The 21,801-nt window shown below is 41.7% G+C and overlaps 1 protein-coding gene across 12 annotated transcripts in view; it reads right to left on the bottom strand.

The window, feature by feature from the left end:
- LOC100695931 (ELKS/RAB6-interacting/CAST family member 2-like) overlaps positions 1 to 21,801 on the bottom strand; it is a 155,025-nt gene that overhangs the window by 41,838 nt on the left and 91,386 nt on the right. For all 12 annotated transcript variants that reach the window (XR_001224690.2, XR_003215694.1, XM_005477984.2 and 9 more), the window contains one exon: positions 3,882 to 4,029. Coding sequence is in view for 10 of the 12 variants with exons in the window: in XM_005477984.2 (XP_005478041.1) it covers positions 3,882 to 4,029 (148 nt within the window). In the remaining 2 variants the exon portion in view is untranslated. The remainder of the gene's footprint in view (positions 1 to 3,881; positions 4,030 to 21,801) is intronic.

Here is a 21,801-nt window from a genome sequence, read left to right as displayed (position 1 = left end):
GAGTGAGTCGGAGCGCCTGATGAAAAAGTCATAAGTCTGTCAAATGTCATCCATAATGTAGATTATCATTTAATTGGATTACACAAATCCTAGTAAGAACAGTTAGTTAGTGTTTTGTGTTTTGCCCAAGGCCACAGCCGTTCTGGCCTGCACGAAGCAACCTCATTCTAGATGTCACTGATTAAAATTACACTCAAATATGCATCTCTCTGCATGTCTGTAAATGGGTATGACTAAGTGTCCTTTGTTTGAGTTTATGTGCATCTGTGTGTATTTGTGTGAACGTGGAATAGGCTGTCATGCTGCCAACATCATTGCTTTGGAGAGAGATAACAGCCTAGCCTGACTAACATTAACAATCAGCATGACTGCAGTGAGGCCAGCTGTCTGATAGATAGACAGAGACAGAGTGGGTGCAGATATATTGACAGGCTCAGCTTTATTCCCTTAACTGCAGATATTTCCTCTGAGGGCAGACATGATTGCAGAGGTGGGATGAAGATGACTGAAAGATATGAAGATGTTTCCCATCCAAGATGTTACAGTCCCCTTTGTTTAAATGAGAGACAGTCATGGCAGGCAGAGGCAAAACAAGCTTGAGTCAGCTGTGAAGATAGGAGGGAGATGGTGTTACAGTAGTTAGAGGCCTGGGGACATTGCTGCTGAGATAAGAAGCTGAGGCCTAATGACTGAGGAAACGAGCCAGTCAGGATCACAGGAGCGGATGTGGCTGGCATTAAAGAGGTTAGCAATTAGTTTAAATCGCAGAAGAGCAGCTCAGATAAGGTGAGAACCTCTGACACTGTGGTGAGAGAGGCAACAAGGGTACAGATGAAAAGGAGGAGGAGGGCTCAAGTAGACACCAGACCAGTGGTTAGAGGTGTTAAAGGCAAGATTGAGGTGTACAGCCCTCTATGACCTCAGGTGTTGACATTAGCAGGTGTGACTGGGCAGGACTGGTCTCAGTTCAACAGAGCTGACACCTGTCATTTAGGCTAGGACAATGACTATCATATATGCTGCAGCTGATGAAACTACTGCACTGATATGGCTTCCACAATACTTAATAACATGGTTTAAAATCTGTGTTGCTTATTCTAATGTTCAAGACTGATATGCAGCAAAAAGAGTAACATAGAAATATATGTATTTGTCACTGCTGCTAATTTAATAGGAACCTTATTATTTGTTCCTCTTCATCTAATAACAACCATATTTGGTAGAAGCTAGAACTCTAAGATTGTGTGTGCATGTGTGCATGTGTGTGTGTGTGTGAGAGAGAGCACATATTTAATATTTAATGACCTGAGACACAAACACCAACGAATGACGTGATGAATTGCTTCTGGAAGAATCTGGTTGTGTGGTCAGGACAGCCCACATGTGGCCATATAAGTTTATCCAAACAGACACACACACACACACACACACAGACAAGAAAAGTCACTCATCTGCTCTCTTCGTACTGATGCATTCCTGCATGCAAGCGCAAAGAAGGTGTCCACACATAAAATGCCTGAGAGGTTGAATGTGTGTGTTTTAATTAGTGTTAATTAGTAGCTTTGCAAGGTAAACAGCACAGTAATGGCCTCCAGGTTTGCTTGTAGATCAGGCAGTCTCGAACAGGCACAGGTGGCACTACTGGGGGATAGAGTTCTTTACTGACACCTCTAACCAAAACAGACGTGGGCTGTACCTGTGCAGTGTGTGTGTTTTTTTGCATGTGTTATAACGTGCAGCTGCTGGGCCAAGCGCTGCGATGACGGCTGCTGTGCTCACAGCTGCATCCCAAACCTCAATCCAAGCCCTCCGTAAATCACAGTCCTGCCCTGATTAGAGAAAGGCTGTGTTAACACATATGGACACAAGAGGCTGACAAGAAAGGACTTAAATAAACAGGCAGCTGGCGAAAGGCTGCACCATTTTCACAACATTTATACATGCTCCTTTTTATCAGCATCTGGGTGTATTTGCGTATGTGCAACATTAGTAAAAACAGAACAGGGACCCAGCTCTAGGCAGGCAAATAGTCTTACACAAGTCAGCCTTAATGAGAGGATGGATGCTCAAGTGCAAAAAAAAAAAAGAAAAAAAAAGAAGGCGAGGAAGTCACAGAAACACATGAGAATTCTCTGTTCTCAGCTTCACAGCACCACTGATGTGTGGCCATTTATCACCTGGCTGCAGAGTATTCCCACATGGGGACACATTTGTTCAGACTCTCTCCTCACAAATCTTAGCGCTACACTCTTCGTGTGTGTCTCTGTGTTTGCAAATGGGTTCGTCTGTGCTGAAAAAGGTCTTTGCCTCAAAGGGATGCAAGTCCAATGAAAGAAAAGTTTGTCTTCGAGCACGTGCCTTACACACACACACGCACACATACACACATATGTAGTAGATCTTGAAAAAGAGGGATATGGGGAGGTCAGACGGGGCAAAGCTATCTGTAAATCTATCTGCTGTGTCAAGATCAATTTTCTCCTAAGAGACTTCGAGTCCCATAATTCTTTGGCATTTCCTGGTCAGTTTCCTTCCGACACTTGCAGTTAAGGACCTGGGCACATCACCCTATCCTGATATGTGTGTCAATGGGTCAGTGGACAGACAGCTTGTGTGTGTGTGTGTGTGATGTTGAAGAACATAACCTCCAGAGAGCTCATTTTGCAAAATGGAATGAACCAAAGTAATGCAGGAACTACTTACCTTACGACCTCCCTAGCATAATAAATGAGAAGGTGTTGCATTTTTAGAGCTCTTGCTCTGTGTCTATAGCACTGCAGTTAGCTCCAATATTTACAATTTACATGCGCATGCATGTTTAAAGACTTTAAGTAAAGACTAGTTGCATGTACGAAATAGAAGAAAGCATGCATGTGGAATGCCTCGTCATCAGCTTTCCCTCACTTTTCTTCTTCACTTGTACCCCTTTGTTCTTGCCCTAGGCCTACAGACCACACCGTTGCAATTAGAGCTCATCGCATCATCAGGTGTACTGTAACTGCTAGTTACCCAACGGGAAAACATGACGAATCCAATGGCGATTAACAGATAATAGGCTTTCCTTGAAATTCCTCAAATGGAATTGCACCCCCCCCCGAACCTCTTTCCCGTTTACGAGGCACAAACAAACATAGATTTGCACTTAAATGCACAACCAGCCACTGCATCTGTTGACTTTTAAATGCACCATCTTTCCCAGAAGCCCCTGTGACTCAGGAGATCGTATATATGGACTCCCTGCTGTTAGCTCATTACTATTAACATTCATGTTAGATCAGTCACTGATGTGGTCTGACTAGACCTTAATGATCCACATACTTCTCTCAGTCCCGTGTCGTACTGCGAGCCTGGGTAGGATGGGAAATAGGTGAATGTGTGTAGGTACACGTGTGTTCTGGGATTTATCTCTGTTTCACCGCAAGATGTCAGACAGAAAAGTCTGCTAGTGATTCACCGGTGATACAAACATACGTGTGCGACTTCAGCGCATGTAATCACTCGGGCTGCAACATGACTGTTGAGGGAACAGCTCTGCGTATGTGTTTACGTGCCTGGATCTGGAATCACAGCTTCTGCTTGAGTGACTTTCCTTTTGATGACTAAATGCAATAAGTGTGGTTAGAGGCGTGGAACTTTCCGTTAACTACCAGGAATTATTAACATCTATCTGTTCCTAGTTTTAAAACTCTAAACTCTTCCCATGAGGTAGCTTTAATGTAAGCAACCATGATCTGCAGCAGGTTTGAATCTAATGTAAACGATCATGATCTACAGCAGGTTTTAATTTGTAGCCCTGCTTTGATTAGCAATGCCAGAATCTGTTGTAAAATGTGACCAAAAGGCAAAACAAATAGCTTTGTAGTTAAATATGGTGGATTTACCTGCTGTTTGAGCTGGTGCATGAGCCTGTCCTTCTCCCTCTTCAGAGCCATCACTTCCTCCTGGGCTTTCTTGCGTTTGGAGGAGGATAATTCTAGCAGGGCGATGTTGGCATCCTTTTCACTGATGGCTGCAAGCAAAGCCTGCTGCCTGACAGGGTGAGAAAAGGAAAAGGACTGTACTGACTGATGGGTAAAGTGTTAACAGCATGTCACGTCACGTTTTTTAATAATTAGAATACAGACAGGTGTCGACTACAGGAAGCTCTACCGCAGCTGTGGGTCTGTGCGCATATAGAGATGTCACAGGAAGCCCACTAATTCCAGCGCTCCTTAAACTCAGACAGAGATTCCACAGAAAAGAAGCAGACATCTTTGAAGTGGTCTGCTAAGTGTAGTATTTGTGGTACCTTACTATGACTCATGAGCATGTAATAGTGTAATAGGACGTAATGGAGCAGACTGAGGAGGATATGACATCTTTCTTATGTCACCCCTGGTTCCCACAGTGTCTGTGTGTGTTTGCATGTTTGTGACTGTGTACAGAGGGGGTGGCTTCAAATGACTGTCCACAGGTGCAGGGGGGGCGAGGAGGACATACCACCAAACTTTATCATACACACAACCAGATGTACTAATTTAATCCCACAGAGCTTGATCTTGCATAAAGTCTGTGTCTTTGGGGAGGATCAGTGGTGACTGTCTTCATCATAGTCATCAGCAGGATGTGTTTAATCTAAATTTGTGACTAACAAATTCTGTTTTCCCATTTTGGTAAGAACATTCAGAAGCATATACATTCTCACAGTCAGCCAGCCATGGAAAAACCTCTGCTTTGGCTCTTTATGTTGTTTTCTTTGACAAAAATAAAAGATAAATGGCAAAAAAGAATGTCGAAACACACTTTCCTACAAAATACACTTAACTCATTTTATGATTTTTTTTTGTCTTCATCTTTTGAAAAGTTTGTCTGAATGATCATCAGACCACACCAGATCACCGGTTCATTCCTTCAGTGTAGACACTTAAGTTATTTTAAGATGAATTCTCCAGACTGTTAAAGAGCATTTGAAATTAAGAGGGCATTAAACAAGCACGCCGAGGTCATCTGTGGGTTTGTGTGAGGTGAAAGGTAGAGGAAGAGAAAGGAGGGTGCGTTAAAAATACACTTCGGTCTTTATTAAAAATTGACCTGCATTAGGGTGTTTTTATTCCATGATTTAAGTCCCTGCAGAAATAACTAAATTACGAAAAATAAACACGCTGAACTCAGAATAAAGTCCTGCTGGCCTGGGACTCCACATTTGATGTTTTTAGTGCAATTATCTGCATGCCGCATCTGGATTCTGGATTCTCCCATTCAGGGCCATTAATAGCTCTTTGTGTATTGGTGTGTACTTGTATGTTGTGCATGTGTTTGCGTGTGCATGCATGTGGGTTCTGACATGGATTGGAGCAGCTAATCACACCATTAATCACAGCGCAGGACCAAAGTGACACTTTTCGTCTCCCCACACCTCCAGTGTTTTTCCTTTTAATGCTCACTGTAATGGGAACACACACACACACACACACACACACACACACACACACACACCTACATAAGACTTGTACCAGAGCAAGTGCCTTAGACTGCAGGCTTATTTTTCTTGAGTTGGCCATTCTCAGTCTAAATCAGCTAAAGAATTCTCAAAATTTAAATAAATAAATACATAAAAAGTCCATATAGAATACTCTATTTATAAAATCCATCCTCATACAGTTCACCATTTCAAAGCTTAACAAACTTGATGAATTTTGGATTTTAAAGAATGGCACAACAGCAGTGCCCATTTCACTACTTTTTCTTTGGCTGAGTTAAATAGAGTGAAGAGGTGATGAACAGAGTCATATATGGGCAAGGAATGCAGCACAATATGTCACTGATCATAAACACTGTGTCAGATTAACGGCCAAAGCCTACATGCAGGATGGCCATCTTTACACCACATTGCCAGACATGGAAGCTCAAAAATATTGAACCACATCCAACTAGCCTCACAGCAAACTCCTCCTTTCTCATTTAAGATAAAGTTCACACAGACGGAGCTGCAGAATTTTATCTTTACAGGTCAAAATGCTACAGTAAATAGAGCATGAATGCTTAAATGCAATATTATTGCTTTTTAACTGCACAGCATAGCCACCATTAAGAATGGGACTTTCTACAGTTTAAATAGTTGAAACACAGGGCAAAGCCAGGATGGCACAAGAGGAGAGCGCTTTTAAAAGTCCAGGGAATCAACCCCACTTTTTTGTGAATGTATCTGAAAATGCAGAGAGCCACCACTTTCTGAGCACTTCATTTATTCTGTTGAATAAATATTTGTTTTCTGTTATTATAATAATAACAAGGATGGATTTTCCTCCAGAAAAAAACTCCATCTAAAGAAATGTCCTATAATTCTCTTCAGTTCTACTTAAATTCAGCCATTTTAGACATTATGTCAATGCAGCAATGAAACCCTTAACTCAAATATAATTACAGTGTGTGTGAAATTACAGCTGAAGCGTGGCATATGCTGCTGTCTTTGAGGAAATAGTTGTCACTTTCATTACACCTGCATTCCCCTACGTCAGTACACAGTACTGACGTCCCAAGAGAAAATTGCTGATCGAACCCGAGATGCTCTGCGCCCAACAAAATGAAACCTCTGAACCAAAGTGGCTGCCATGGTTCAATGCAAGCTAAATCGTTTCCAGTCTCTAAATTAACAAAGCGCATTACAGTGCCGTCTCCTTGTGGGTGCTCACTAAGTGGTGCTGCGGGATTCTGCTGAGCGATTTCTTCCTAAAACAATAAAAAAGGGGCATTATTGTGATTAGTCTGCCTGTAAACCTTGTCTCCCACATCCTCAGTCGGTGATTGTGTGTGTCTGTGTGTGTGTGTGCGTGTGCTGATTAGTATTACTAACAGTCTTTGAACCTGAATCACACTGGAGTATTTAATCACATCTAATTTAAGTGGCCATTTGGCCTCAGTTATTGAACAGACCTGCAATGTACATTAATCTAGAAGACAGGATTCATCTGTCAGACACAAGCACACCCCACACACAAAGACAGATGCGCGTACTCTATCTGCTGGCTGATCTTGAGTGGGTGAACCCTCTTTCTTTCCTCCTCTCTTGTCTTACTCCCTGCTTAACTTTGACTTGGCCTGTCCCAGACAAACAAAGGATTATCTTCATTTCCCCCCCAATTGAAAGGGTGACAATGAAATGGTTTTTCATGACAAACTTGTGATTAGTCTTCATAAAAGTCAAACCCCAAGCATTGGAAGGTCATGAGGTACGCTAATAAAAGGACGTATAAATCCAACTGCTGGATCCCTGGTGTCAAAAAGCTCCTCTGTATTTTAGCTGACATGATAAACACGATGCTCAGACAAACAACTGCGCAGCCTTAAATAAAGATCTCCCATTGCTCAACTATAGTTTTGGTATTGTGAGAAAAAATGCGAGGTTCTGCAGAACAGCTGAACTGACATTTTATTTATAAGGGGTGAAATTCTCAGCTCGGCTACAACATGTGATTCCAATTGAACCTTCATGGTCCCTGGGACATATTGAGACATTTGAATCTACAGAGGTGGGAGATGGATGGCTAAAGTACATGACTGTGTGATGTGAAGTGTGTGTGTGTTGGGGGGGAAGGGGGCAAGACAATATAGAAAGAAAAAGTGAAAGAAGAAGAAGTTGAGATGTGAGGCACAAGGAGACAGAAGAGGTGATGAAGATATCTTCGAGGTGGAGCTGCTGCTCAGAGCGCTTTATAAAGGCACGCGGTACACTGTCAGGTCAGGCAGATTTCTGGGAGACAAAAGGGGTTAAGATGGGGTTAAGAGTGAGCATGAAACTGGGTACGTTCGCACATAGGCACATCAAAGAGTGAGGTTTTGATGTGAAGAGATACCGTGGGGTTGGAGAGAAGGGATGCCATACTCAATGTGTCAGTGAAAAAAAAACAAACAATAAAAAAGATGGCAAGAGATGAAGGTAGCAGAAGAAAGGGAGTACGTGTTTGACAAGACTGAGTGCCACCTGTGTTGCATGAGAGAGTGTAAAGAGGGAAGAAAAGAAGGGGAGAGGAGAGGAGAGGAGGAAGGGAAGAAAGGAGCAAAGGTAAAGATTTAGGAGTCCCAGCATACCCTAAATCAGCTCAGCGCACTGCATGTTGTTATTCCTAGGTGTCACGGTTGAGGGATATGTGTTTATAATTTGTGTTATGACTTACTTGAAATTATGAGTGTGGAGAGTCAGCCGGACAGAAACAGATGCGTCTGTGCGATGCCCAAGGGAACCATCAATACTGTCTACCCCTAAGTGCAGTGTGTGCATGTGCTGCATATTCATGTGTGCATGTATTTGCCTGTCCATAAATGCATTTGTGCTTTCATCTCCATATGTGCATGTATGGTGTATTTTGTTTGCAAGAACACGGGGAGTCCACTAATATCTGCTCCCAAACCATCTATTATGACGTCTTCCAGTTTGCGATCATGCCTTTCCACCACTTAACTGTCCGGCTCTGCAGAAACATTCCTAGGGCATTTTATGGTGGTTTCTTGATTGTGGGTGTGTAAAGGTGCAGCACAAGTCTGGGGGCCCCTGTCTAGGCAGTACTAGAAGCCTGTGGTGAGAGCAAGCAGAGGACATGAGAATGGGGCATGGTTGAGTGACACTATTATTTATGGTCTTGGAGTCATGTGTTATTTACAGCTAAGAAGGTAGGGAAAATGTCTATGTCCAACATAAAACACACGCTCAGCCTACATTTGGTAAGCTTTCTGCAAAGCCAGTTGAGAGGGTAAAGCCATGTCTTAACTTTAAATGTGGGTAAAATTTATTTTTATGAGGTCCTAGTTTTGGCTGCCTTGGTTTGGATTAGCTCCATGCTAACCTGTAGCAGCTAACCTGCAGCCACATGCAAGATCCACCTATTATCCGCTTCCTTTTGTATGCTCGGACGGATTTAAGCCTTTATTTATCTTAATCTACAAGGTAGGATTTATCCAAACCCACCACAAATAAAACTTGCATGACTGTCTTATTTGTTCCTTTGGAGCAGTTGCTTTATGTATATAGGTCATTACATGTAAATTGTGAGCTTCAAATTTCACATGCTAACCTTGAGCTGCGCTTCCCAAGAAAAAACCATGACAGCAGATGGTTCTCCCAGAACTAGACCAGGTTATGTGTGTTTTCACTTCACTAATAAAATATACAATGCACTTACTCTGCTAACCCCCACTCCCACACTAGTGCTCTGACTGGTGGGTGGTGGTGGGAGTCTAATTGAAAGAGTATGTATCAGTTTTACAGCAACAAGAGGGAAAATACGAGGGGACAAAAATCAACAAATCTGCCAAAACTAGCCAAATGTTTAGAGTTGGAGCAGGGACGAGGAGAGATGGCTGACTGCTCCCAGAGATGAGCAGGACCAGACGGCCACCACTGCATTCCAGAAAGAAAGAGGGGGGAGAGAGATAGAGAGACCAAGACGGAGAGGAAAAGAGTGCGGGAGACCAGGTGGCTGTGTGATTGCAGACAAAGAAGATGAAAAGTGCATTCGGTCTTGAAACAAAGACTTGCAAAGGCATCAAAAAGAAGCAAGAATGTAAATTAACGTTAATGCCAAGTTGAGGTGGCCGTATATTTTCAGTGCTGTTTGTTTGTTTCTTTATCTCTCTTACAGACAGATAGAAAAAATACCAAAGTACCAAGGTGTGTTTCGTAAAACTCGATGGAGGGTGACTACACTCGATATAATAACAATATCTGTCTCATATCTGTGCATAAAGTGTGAACCTCTACTCAGGTTGATTGCTTAGAATAACAACTGAGAACAAGGGACCTCATTCAGAATCAGAGCTCAAGCACAAATCTGTGAGTAAACCATGAGTACAAACCTTTCACGCACAAATGTGCATGAAATTATTTGTGCTCTACAAACAAATCTATCACAATCCCGCTTTTGGATTTAAAAAGCTACTGCTAATATTTACTAAAAAGAGGCAAAGTGTCAGTTTTGCAACTCTAAGGTATTTTTGTGGGTGGCCTTATTTTATATCGTATTTGTAGGACTTATAACTTTTATACTAAACTTAACTGAGTGTCAGAGGAAGGAGGAGACTCCAAACAATCACAGCATTTTTTAACAGATATTTCTTTGACCAGTATATGCATCACTGAAATGAACTGACTGAATCACTGTTTAGATATTAACGCATCATTACCTGCAGAACATTCATCTTCTGTCGGTGCATTTTTGCAATTTTGCCAATGTGTTCATTTGACAGACTTAGTAATCCTATCGTCTTAATGCTCAAGAATATGGATGTTTTTCAATAATTGCCATGAATTTCTTGTCTATCCCCACAGATCAGGTATTTCTTGTCCTCCACCAGTTACCATCTTTTTCTTATGATCGGTTTTTCTATGTCATCTTTACTGTCAGAAATCTTCTTTGTTGTTCTTTAGCCAAAGTGAGTGTTTCAGGGTAAACGATATGCTGTACCTCTGTCTTTTTTTTCCAAGCCTGAGTCTTGGTTTTATTTTGTTTGTTTTTTCTCAACCATCATCACTTTGGAAAGGTATGTCTTTCCTGGCATCCAACACCGACACCACATTTTCAGACCTTCTCCTTCTTTTTTTTTCTTAGTGTTGCAGTTTTCTCTCTTGCAACATCCACTTTCTTCCCTTCACCCCGAGGTAAACGTGTTTCTTTTTATAGAGAAACGGGGGGCGTGACAGTATGCAGCTAGTATGCAGACTGCATGAGCATGCTGATTTATTTGGCGTGATTGATCAGAATGATTCACTAACACCCACATGGTCGTAAGAACAAAACTGGTCAGTGCACACGGTAATAATTTTGCATGTGCAGTTATTTTTTGCACAGGGTAGGAACATACCATGCACATACATACACATATTGGTGAATGAGGCCCAAGGAGAACAGCTAGCCTCTCTAATGCTATAAGATGCCTACCAATATCTCAAAAACACTTCAAAAGTAAATTAGGGTTTGATGGGTTTTCTATAAAGGTACGTGGTGGATCCTATTCTTTCCAAAAAATAGCCAGATGCAGTGAGCTTGGATGTGTATCCCACCATCTTATTGTAACAATAAAGTTGCAAAGTTTGTACAAATCTTAAACTTGTCTGCCCACAGCAAACAATCAACTCTATAGATGGCAATCAACAGAGCAGACAAACTTAGCTGAACATATCCTGAATCTTGCACTTTAAAACCACACAGATCTAAGACGAGCATCAATCTGCACTTTTTAGTATTAAAGCAAATGAATGTATTGAATAAAACATTGAACTATTATTTTATAAATACAATCATAAAACAGCTAATTGCATTATATCTGCTCTGTTATGTCCGGCCTTATTTTCTCACCTTGTGGTGATCAGCTAAGTCCCAGGCAAATCAGTAATGTTGTTAAAACAAAATCTTTTCTGGATAGCTCCATGTGTGCCCATGTGAGCTTGGCCAAGTGAGTTTGTGTGCAGGCATAGATTTCCCAGTGTAACTTCATTGTGTATGTGTGATAAAGACACACTCCATATCAGATAAGTCAAAGCTTTAACCAATCACAAGAGCTGTCTGACACTAGGGCCTGCCTAGCTTCTAACTTAAACCTACTAATAGCAGAGCAGGGCTTTCCATTCGCTTAAAGGGAGGTTTGTTCTGTCTTTATTGTCATTCAGCTGACTGACTGACAGTGTTTCCCCAAGGCGCAAGAAACAAGGCAGGAGGCTGTACTGTACCACACACGTGTAAAGCTCCTCTGTCTCGCACACAGACACAAGTACAGGCACAGACACACATACACACAGCAGCTGGATTCTTTAAAGCTGCCTGTCATCTGACAGAGAGGTGAGGGTAAGAGAATGAGTAACATAGCTTCAGTCACACTACTGTAAGGAGACACACACATTCACACCTACACAGAGGGAGGGAGAAGAATGCATGCATATGCAGTAATAGAAAGTGCACTATCAGTGTATAAATAGTTATATGTTAAGGCACTCTCTTCTTCAGCATCATAATATGAAACTGTACATAATGCACACAGAAAAAAAAACTGTGTTTTTTTTTTTTCATATGCAACAATAAAAGCCACCTTGATTTCCTCAATACAAAATACCAATCATTCATTGATTAAAATTGTTTTGGAAAATGATTCTTTTCAGGATCCCCATGACATTTTCACATTTCTTCTAAAGTGTGTGCAACCCTCTGCAATCAAAAATCATTCATCTGCTGCAAAGTTAGAGCTAAGCTAGAATCCATTGATAATTATTGCTTAACCATTTTCCTTTTCTTTCTGCACCAGATCTACTCTACACGGTCTTTAAAGTCAGCTGAAAACTCCAAAGAAACACCTTCTGCATTGCGTCATTTAAATGCTGTCTTTATGGCCTTGTATGTTCCACTGCATTATAATAACCCTCTGTCCAACAGATCATCACAGGCCTTTGGACAGGAAATATCTTTTTCTCTTTCTCAGGCCTCATTCCATCACTCCTTCTCTCCTCCCTTTCTCTTCCTAATCAAAGAGAGGAGCAGTTCTTTACAGAAGAGAATAGAATTACCTCCGCCATGGACTTGGACCTCTCTATTATTTGGTATCTCTCTCCCTCTATCATTCTCTATTCTGCTCTGGCGTGCCCTATACTCACTCCAAAGTGGGGCTAAATATTAAGTTCAAGGAGGTTACGCAAACACGTTGAAACAGCCATCCTTGGCCTAAATATTACCCTCAACCCTTCAATTACCCGCCTTGCTTTCCTTTCTCCCCTCATTCCCCTTGCCTTTCCTGTCCTCGGCATGGGTTCTCTCTCACTCCGGTCATCTAACTTCAGCCTGGAAATACAGTGCGCACTCATGACGCGGGGCCAAAAGGCCTTAAAAATGTCAGGGGCAGAGAGTCCAACATTGTGGTGCACTATAACACATACACACATACAAAGCTTCACCCAAAATACACATGTATACACAAACCGATGAAAGACGGGTCCACAAAACAGTGAGAGCGAGTACCCCTGGTGTATTTTCTCTGAGTTCCAAATGCAGGCCCTGGCGGTGGACCACAGCTGAACCACAGCCGACATGCGGTGGAATGGGAGGCCACTACACTCACTTCCCTTAAAGAAGCAATAGACACGGACATGCACACACACAAACAAGGGATCACAAAAAGACATAGGCATTAAATCAGACACACACACATGTTCAGCATTTTTCTGGACAGGACTGTCATGACGATAGGTCCGTGTTTAAAAAGCAGTTTGAGGTGAAGGGACAGATCTGTATGGGCTGTTTCCCACAATGCTTTGCCAGACAATTACACAACCCAATTAATGTGGTTACTACAGCACAGCTAGGACTTTACTCTAAGCAAACTGTGTATGTACGTGTGCGTGATAAAGAAGATGTGTGTACTCTCCTTTGGCCGGTATTACTCTCAGAATTATAGCTTTCGTTGGAGCTTACACTCGTCTATTTCCCGTCACTGTGTAAAGGACACACAAGGTCACACTAACATTCACCCCACACTCCATCAGCCAATCGGAGTTATTTCCAATCACAGCCACATGAGCTCAGGGATTATAAAAGCTGCATAACTAGACTGTGCTCTCTACTAAAACAGCTCCTTTCAAAGAATTAACAGTAAATAAATGCTGTGACAGAGTTGTGTTTTACGAAACCGGTTATGAAATTTAATTACATAGAAGTAATGAGTTGTACCCATATACATCATAAAATATGGGGCCAGACAGAAAGTCTATGAAATATACAAATGTACACACACAGGGGTCTAGGTGAGGGTGTTGATTAGAAGAGTTGTAGCCAGGTCTGGACAAGTCTGCTGTATATTTAGACAGATCAGTGAGGATCATGGGATCAAAGGGAAACATGATTACTACCTGGCCTTCTGATTTTAAAAAAAGTCACTATTATTTCCCAGTCAGTAAAAACAGGAATACATATTTCAGCATGTTCTCTCTATGACTCTCACGCACACACACAGGCATGCACATGCGAAAGCACACACTCAGACAAACTCATGGGATTCAGCATTTGCAGACACAATGACTTGCACCAGTGCACAATGGACACGCAGGTAGACACAAGAACACACCTACATACACAGTCTCACACATACAGACACATACAACCACGCCGCTCTGTAATCTGGGTAATTTGTACTTTGAAGCTAGTGTAGACAGATGATGGCCTCTGGGACATTTAGTCTGTTGTGTCACTGAATGTGCCTGTTCGCCAGTTGGTGTGAATTCCCAATAGACACATCCCCCACCCGCTACCTCGAAAGTATAGCTGTTGTGAATAAGGTTCGTGTGAAAAGAGACACTGGCACATTTTGTACTCTTCTCATTATTCCACTTCTTGTATGACTTCTTGAAAGACTGAGTGTGTGTGTGGGTTTGCAAACTTTATGAGGGTATGAAAATTAAAGCTGCAAGTGCCGACATACAGGCGCATAAATGCACATGCAAGCATGAAACAGCAAAAGTGTGTGCCTTTTGATAATTGCAGCAGAGAGGGGAACTTTCTTCTCCTAACCTTGAGCTGCTCCCATCGAGACCAGTTTCCCTTTTTGTCTCATGGTTTGTCTGCAGACTACTTTTCTCATACATTGGAATTATAAATGAATCCATACACAATATTCATAGATAAACACACACAATGTCATAAATGCTCTGCTGGCCCTCCACCACACCTGTGCATAAATTCCAGCATACATCTGTTTTTTAATAAAGAGACCTGTGGCAGTGTGCAGTTACATGCTGCTGACAGACTCACTGATTTCCAGATAGATAACATACACATCCAACTCAGCTCCCTTGGCACATTACATCACAGTTATTTTAATAATGGCTTCAACTGAGTCCTTTTCCTGGCTATGATTACATATAGGAGATTGTGTGTCTGTATGAATTGTTATTTTCCTTTTTTTTTTACTCCTTTACTCTTAAATTATCACTTTGTGGTCATCTCAATGTAATTTTAAGAGTCTGAGGAGTTTAAGTTCATTATAATGTTGTTCTAAATATACGTTGGGCACCTTATGAGGGCTACATTAAATGTCAAAGATAAAAAGAAATTCAAACCGCATATACAGTATGTATGTAAGTGTGTGTGCATCCTGTGAGGAGGCATCTAGTACTGTGTTGTTCTGTGTAAATATGTGATGTTGCTCCATTAACACTGGAAAGCTGAGGCTGAGAGTGGGATCTTTTTTTTCTTTTTTTGGTTTGTGGTCTCTCACTCTCACCCACTACTTAGCTGCTCTTTGTCAAAGCCATTCTGACAATGTGTTCAGGTATAATACAGCCCAAATGTCAGTAGGAGTCCTACTGTTTGCAGAGTTAATCTAAAGAATCCTGTTTTAAAAATCACCCATATAAAAATAAAGCTTAGAGCTTTCTACAACAATCTATGTGTCACGTGTGGATGTCTTCCCTTTCCCTCTGTCAATTCCCTAACACTAAATCTGACTGTTTGACACGGCAAAGAAAATGCAGGTGTGTTTTTGTGTGTCCTGGACCTTAAAGAAAAACACGCTGATATACTAGAGAAAGACGGTATTACAGACGGGAAAAGAGCTCAGAAAAGGTTTAAAACATTACTTACAACTAAAAAAATTCAATATAAAGGTCTCATTTTAGAGCTATACAGTGATGATATAGCATGCATTAACAAACAGCTTTCTTTTTTCTTTTTTCTGAGAAAGGGCTGGAGACCACCTCGGTGCTGCAGAAGATCCGCTGCAAGGGTGCAGACACGTGTGCAAACATTGTGACACGAAAATCTTTCTGCGTCACAGAACAGCAACACTGAAAGAAGGTGAGGAGCATTTTAGCATGCAAGAAAGATATGTTTATTGCTCTTTTATCTGCAGTCATGCAGTCAGACATACCAGGAAATTGCTTAGAAGTTTGGGGAAAAATTGGCACGGAAAGCCTGTGACTGACATGTCAAGATGTCTACAGTGTGGTGTGCGTGCAGACACGTGGGCTTGTGTTTCTCTGTATATGTGTATGAAAGCTTTCAGTGTTTATCCCGCTTGGTTCTGTTTTTGCCAATGTGTCCGTGTACACATTCACAAGTTTATCATGCACTGAGCTCCCGGAGTGACATGTCAGGACACTGATGTTAGGAAACTGAGACACTCTGAGTCTGATAAACAAACCATGCCAGGAGGAGGACCTAAACAATGTTCCGCAATTGCTTTATTACTCAGTGTTTGCCCTAGGTGTCACGTTACTGAGATCTTCAGCACCATAAAAGCGTTCTCTATGGTTCAGGCTTGTGTTAGAGTGTGTGTTTGCTCTGGCAGAGGCTCCCTTGCGACTGGTTATATTGGACATGCTCAAACAAAGCCAAACACACAACAGGAGCCACAAGCAATTAGGCCCGCCATAGTGCATAACTCTCTGAACACCCTCTGATTTCCCCTCACCATCTACTAATTTCCCTCTCTACTACGCATTTTGCACTACCATCCAACATCCACAACTCACACTAAGAGGTTAGCCTCTGCTACATTTGTGCTCTGCTCCGTGCACTTATCCTGTGTGACATTTGTGGCAACAATACCATTTGCGTGCATGCCGTCTTTCGGCATAAAATGTTAATCTCAGCCAGCAGAACACTGCTGACTGGCAAGGAAAGGCTTGTAATGCTAGTAGGCAATCTAATCCTTTGGATTAATATAAATTAAGATGGTTTAGTTTGAGAGTCAGGGTGGGCCCTGTGTCTTAATTTCATCCTGTCAAAGAGACATTTGTTTTTACCCAAACTATGACAATAATCCTTCTTGTTCTACCTGCTCTTCTATTGTTTGATGCAATTTAAAACATTACATTTTTACATTTCTGCTACCTAATTCTCAATTCCTTTCTGTATAGTAAACAAGTAAAGTCAGACATAAACTGATGGACATTCATTTTGAATTAGATCCCCTGGAGCCTGAGCAGAGGTTGATATCTCATTGCTTGTGGCTTGGACAGGAGACAAAGTGAAGATCTGTTTCAAATCAATGTAAGAAAAACGGGTAAACTCAATCTTGGTCAACCCCTTTCTCTTTCTGCCCCCAACCCTTGCGCTCCTCTCTCTTTGTCTTCCTGCCTTTCTCTTGCTGTTTTTGGGCGTCTCTTTGGCCTTCCGTCACTAAACACCTCATAAGAGAGACATCACTTTGTGTAAAAAGTGCATGACGACAGGACGAAGGGATGGAACGGTGCTGCGAGTGTGTTTCTTCTACAGAGGCCCCCAAATAGGTTTCAGCAAGCCTCAATGGCACTCAAAGAATTCTCAATTTAGATCTACGGAAGGATTCCCACAACAGCAAAGACTGTGGTAGAAGTACAACTTCCACAGGAAAAAGGAAAAAGCTAAAAACCTCATTTTAAGACTGACTCGACTGGTGATTTGATTCACGCAGTGCAGTACATGCAGTTTTCAAGCCCCCGTGACCACGGAGATTTAAGTCAATTTAGATAAGGCTTCAAAATAACTCCACAAAAAAGGTGACCAAAGGTGAAAGGTATTTCACGATGGCTGCCTAGTCTTGCTCGATGATAGTATGTGTGCTCTTACACATATACTTGCACCAAAGTCGCATTAATTAATTACCATTATTTTAATTCTCAATTATTTCTGAATATGTCAATATGAATTCCTTGCTGCTTGTCCCGTGTGTGTGTGTGTGTATAAACCTTTTGTAGTGGCTAATGTAGCTCTCCTGTTACATACACACACATGTTCTTTATGGGAAAGCTAATGGAGCTGAGTTCTTCCTGTCTGTGTGATGTGGTTTACTGTCGTTTGATGTGCTCAGGAATCTTGAATAGGAGAGCACCCTGAGCTGATCTTATCACATAAAAGCCCTCGCAATGGAAGAAGACACTCAACTCTGTTTTTTAACTTAATAGAGATCTGGGTCCCTGCTCCTGCATGTGTGTATGTGTGTGTGTGCGTGTAACTGAGCCCTCGTGCACGTGCGCACCATTTCTCTAATTTAATCGAGTGTGTAACCTAAGGCCAAACACACACATTTGATTTCAGTAAATCCTGAACCTGAAGACCTGTGTCAAGAATGGATCAGAGACATGTCAGATACGTCAGTGTGCGTTACTGTGAGTGTGTGTGTGTGTGTGTGTGTGTGTGTGTGTGAAGACAGATGGGAAGGGAGCATAAGAAGCACAGGAGGAAAAAAAAAACAGGGATTTCACTTTTGTTATTTCTTTTTTGATTTTGCATTGAAATTACATCATGTGTGACAAGTGTATGTGTGTTTAAGATGCACGCATTTGAGCACACCTGTTTTGATGTTCTTATTCAGTTTTAACCTTTTAAAAACTATGAAGGCTGGTTTTGTGCTCATTTTCTTTCTGTTTGCTTACAGGCTCAAGGCGTAGTCGGTCCATGTCTTAGCTATATTGTCATTTGCCAGATAGTCTGCTCAAGTTCAACTGCACTGACACGCCAAGAGCTGCACTACAGTTTATTTAAGTTTTAAGTTTGATTAAAGTATATAAATGTATGAAAAGCACGTAGGTCTTCATTCAAAAGATAACAGTGTTAAATGAAAAAAATAACAAGGAGCAAAAAATCCTGCAACCCATCGGTCACGACTGCTTTAGATCATCATCAAGTACGATTCTAAACTCTTTTTGAGAGCACTCGCACTCTTTTTAAGTAGCAAAAAATGTTTCGTCACTCATCTAAGTGACTCCTTCAGTCCTCACCACGTCCGCAAGAACAGAATCAACTTCCTGGAATTTCCTTTCCTGGATGATTGAGCGTGCGTCAAGACATCTTTAACTTGCAAAGAAAACTGTAGGATCCATCAAAGGTTTGAACAGGTAAGCTTACCCAGAGAGAGAAATGCAAGAAAACACAGCCTAATATTAACGTCATGCTTTCAACAAAGGTCTCACACATCATAATAACTTAAACATGCGCAGCCTCTTATGAAGGCATTTATTAATGCCTCAGTTCTAAACACACACTGTTAATATTCTGTGTTTCATCAGACTCAAAGCCGTGCCATTGTCTTTGCTCAGATTCCCTCTAGTCATTCTTGTCTCTGCAAGATCCCTGTGTTGTTTGTTTAGTGGTGACCAGTCCTGTCTCTACACAGTCTGTCCGCCCACATTAAGGCCTCTTCTGTCTTATTGATGCGAGCTTTAAAGATGAAGCACTATACAGATTAAACTGTGGTTGCCATCCTGAATAGATGTGACGCACGTACCAAATAAACTTTGGTTTTTAGTTGTTTTTTTTTTTAGTTTTCTTTCTTCATTCTTTCTCTTTTTGCTGGGATTTGTTTTGTTTTTTTTCTTTGGACAGCAACTGTGATGTTATAAAAATGAGACAAAACGTTTTATTGCAGAGTTGTGAAAGTTAACAGTGTCTGGATGCTTGTGAATGTTAATTTCTTACCACAAACAAATAAGACAAATGTGGTTTCTTTGCTTTTATAAGATTTGAAGTCTTAGTGGCGAGCTTAAATTCAGCGACCTCCTTTCCCTCAAGGTTTCATTTTTGTTTTCTTCTTTTTTTCGCTTTCCACACTTCTTCTTTCATTTCCTCTCCCCCTCCTCTGATTTCTTCTTATATTTCTTCTGTCCTTTCTAGTCTTAAACTCTGGATACCCACTGGCCTCGAGAGAACAGTCATGTTTCCAATATGTCTCCATTTAGCAGAAACCAAATGAACAAGAGCAGGGCCAAAACAAGAGCAGGAAAAATCATCACACAGCCACTGGCACAATCTGCTTATCTTTCACTGCTAATAGCTTTCATGCTCTTCACATCATTCCTTCTATGTGCACACATGCATGCATGCACGTGTGCGCGTGCACACACACACACACACACACACACACACACACACACACACACACATATACACACACACATAAACACACACAGGCAAATTCATGTATTCACATGTTGTTCTTTAGACAAAAACACATTCAGTGCAGATCAGTGAGGATACACATGCTCATCCAAACTTGCTTGGGCTGTTTCCTACCTCTGCCGAGAAGTACATAATGATAATTACAGTTTGGGCCTATATCCCTGAATTAACCAGATCAGACACACACACAAGTTCCAGAAGTGCCAGGGGCTGCTGTGGTGCATACTGACTGAAACGCAGTGTTTGAGAAGTCCTGTGCTGGGGAAGTGGTCCGTTCAGCCATTGTTCTCTATTAAAACCTCCTGGGAGCCATCTAAGCAAGACTGAGAGATGTGCAGGGCCAATAAAAACTCCAGTCAGACCAACAAAGAGTCAGAAAGACGACACACTTTGTTAGGGTGTTATTTAACAATACGTTACTGTGACCGAAGAGCACTAGATGAGATCGCGCAGAAGTAAAGCTGCAGACACAAAGTCCTTAATATTGCGCTATGAGACACTCATACGCATAGATAAAGACAGACAGACGTCAGCCAGAGAAGCCACAGAGGAGAAAAACAGGAGCCGGAGCTCAGGTGTGTGTGCCAACCGCAGAGGCTTGGAGGTGTTTACAGTGTGAATATATGCCAGTAAGCCTCATTGACTCACTTGTGTGGGTATACCAGTATTTCATGTGCCCATAATGGTAAACCATGAGGGTATTTCACTAAGCCACTCTTTTAAGGGCTGTTTTACAACGCAGCACATTCAACAACATATTACATGCAGCTGCATTTAAAACGGCTCTCTTCCATTCTAAAATCGCTCACTGCACACTCTCTATTCACTTTCAGTTCATGCCTTCATCTTTCAAACTAAATGCACAGTTGTGTATTAATCTAATTTTAAATTCTAATTGGATTTATGAGCATTTATATCTGCACAAGCACTTCCTCTCTTGACTGCCCTTTCTTCTTTTCATTCCTTTAGTGACCCTGAGGGCAGGACCATTGTTTAGAAGGCCGTCACTGGTCACCTCTGGGTGCTGTGTCCTGGGCCGCCTCTTTATGGCTGCAAGGCCCAGCTAATCAATTGCCCACTCCTGCGCACACAATTAGTCTTGAGGTTTATACAGCCGGGTAAACTTAGGGGTGTTAGTCTCCCTAAGGCCAGTCAGCATTCATGGGCTTTCCAGAGAGTTCTCCTTATACGCTGGCCAAACGACACTAATAAGCTTTAAGTGTGTGTGTGTGCGCGTGCATGCAAGCATGTGCACGTGCGTTTGCGACTGACACTAATTAGCAGCGCTGGTGCACCTATTTCCTCAGCACCATTTCCTGTGATAGTAATTATTAGGTATGTGTGATAAATTCCAGGCCCTCTTCCACCCGTCCCGAGATAAAACAAGAGAAAAACAGACAAAAAAAAAGAGGTGGGAGAACGTTTCATACTCAGAGGAAGTTAAGTAGGTCAGTGTTAAAAGAGTGATGAAGCAAAAGTCGGAAGGGACAATGAAAGAATGATTTTACTCTAGTGGGGAACTCAGTACATAGTTGAAGGCAGTTTCCACATGCAACATTCCCCCATTGGCTCCTTGATGTGGCCTCCCTGTCTTTCCTTATGATTGTCAATCACTGCATTCCTTTTGCGTGTGTGTGTGTTTTTTTAAATCTTTTTCACTTCCTTTCCTTTCCTAATCACTCCAACTTCAATATGTCATTTATCAGATTAGGACAAAAATTGCATCTTTCTTTGGAAAGACTCTTCCATCTCTATCAGTTTAACAAAACACGTATATCCACTGTCGACCCTCAGCAGATGTCGTCAGAGTGTCACAGTTCATCACCACTTTTATGAGCCTTCATCTCACTTATACTTTAACTTAAGGAGACAATGCCACTTCTCACAGCCACTCCATGGTTCTTGAAACCTCACT

Source organism: Oreochromis niloticus, linkage group LG20 (genome assembly GCF_001858045.2).
Source record: "Oreochromis niloticus isolate F11D_XX linkage group LG20, O_niloticus_UMD_NMBU, whole genome shotgun sequence".
Lineage (NCBI taxonomy): Eukaryota > Metazoa > Chordata > Actinopteri > Cichliformes > Cichlidae > Oreochromis > Oreochromis niloticus.
The sequence above is the reverse complement of the archived record's forward strand: the minus strand, read 5'-3'. Positions and strand labels throughout refer to the sequence as shown.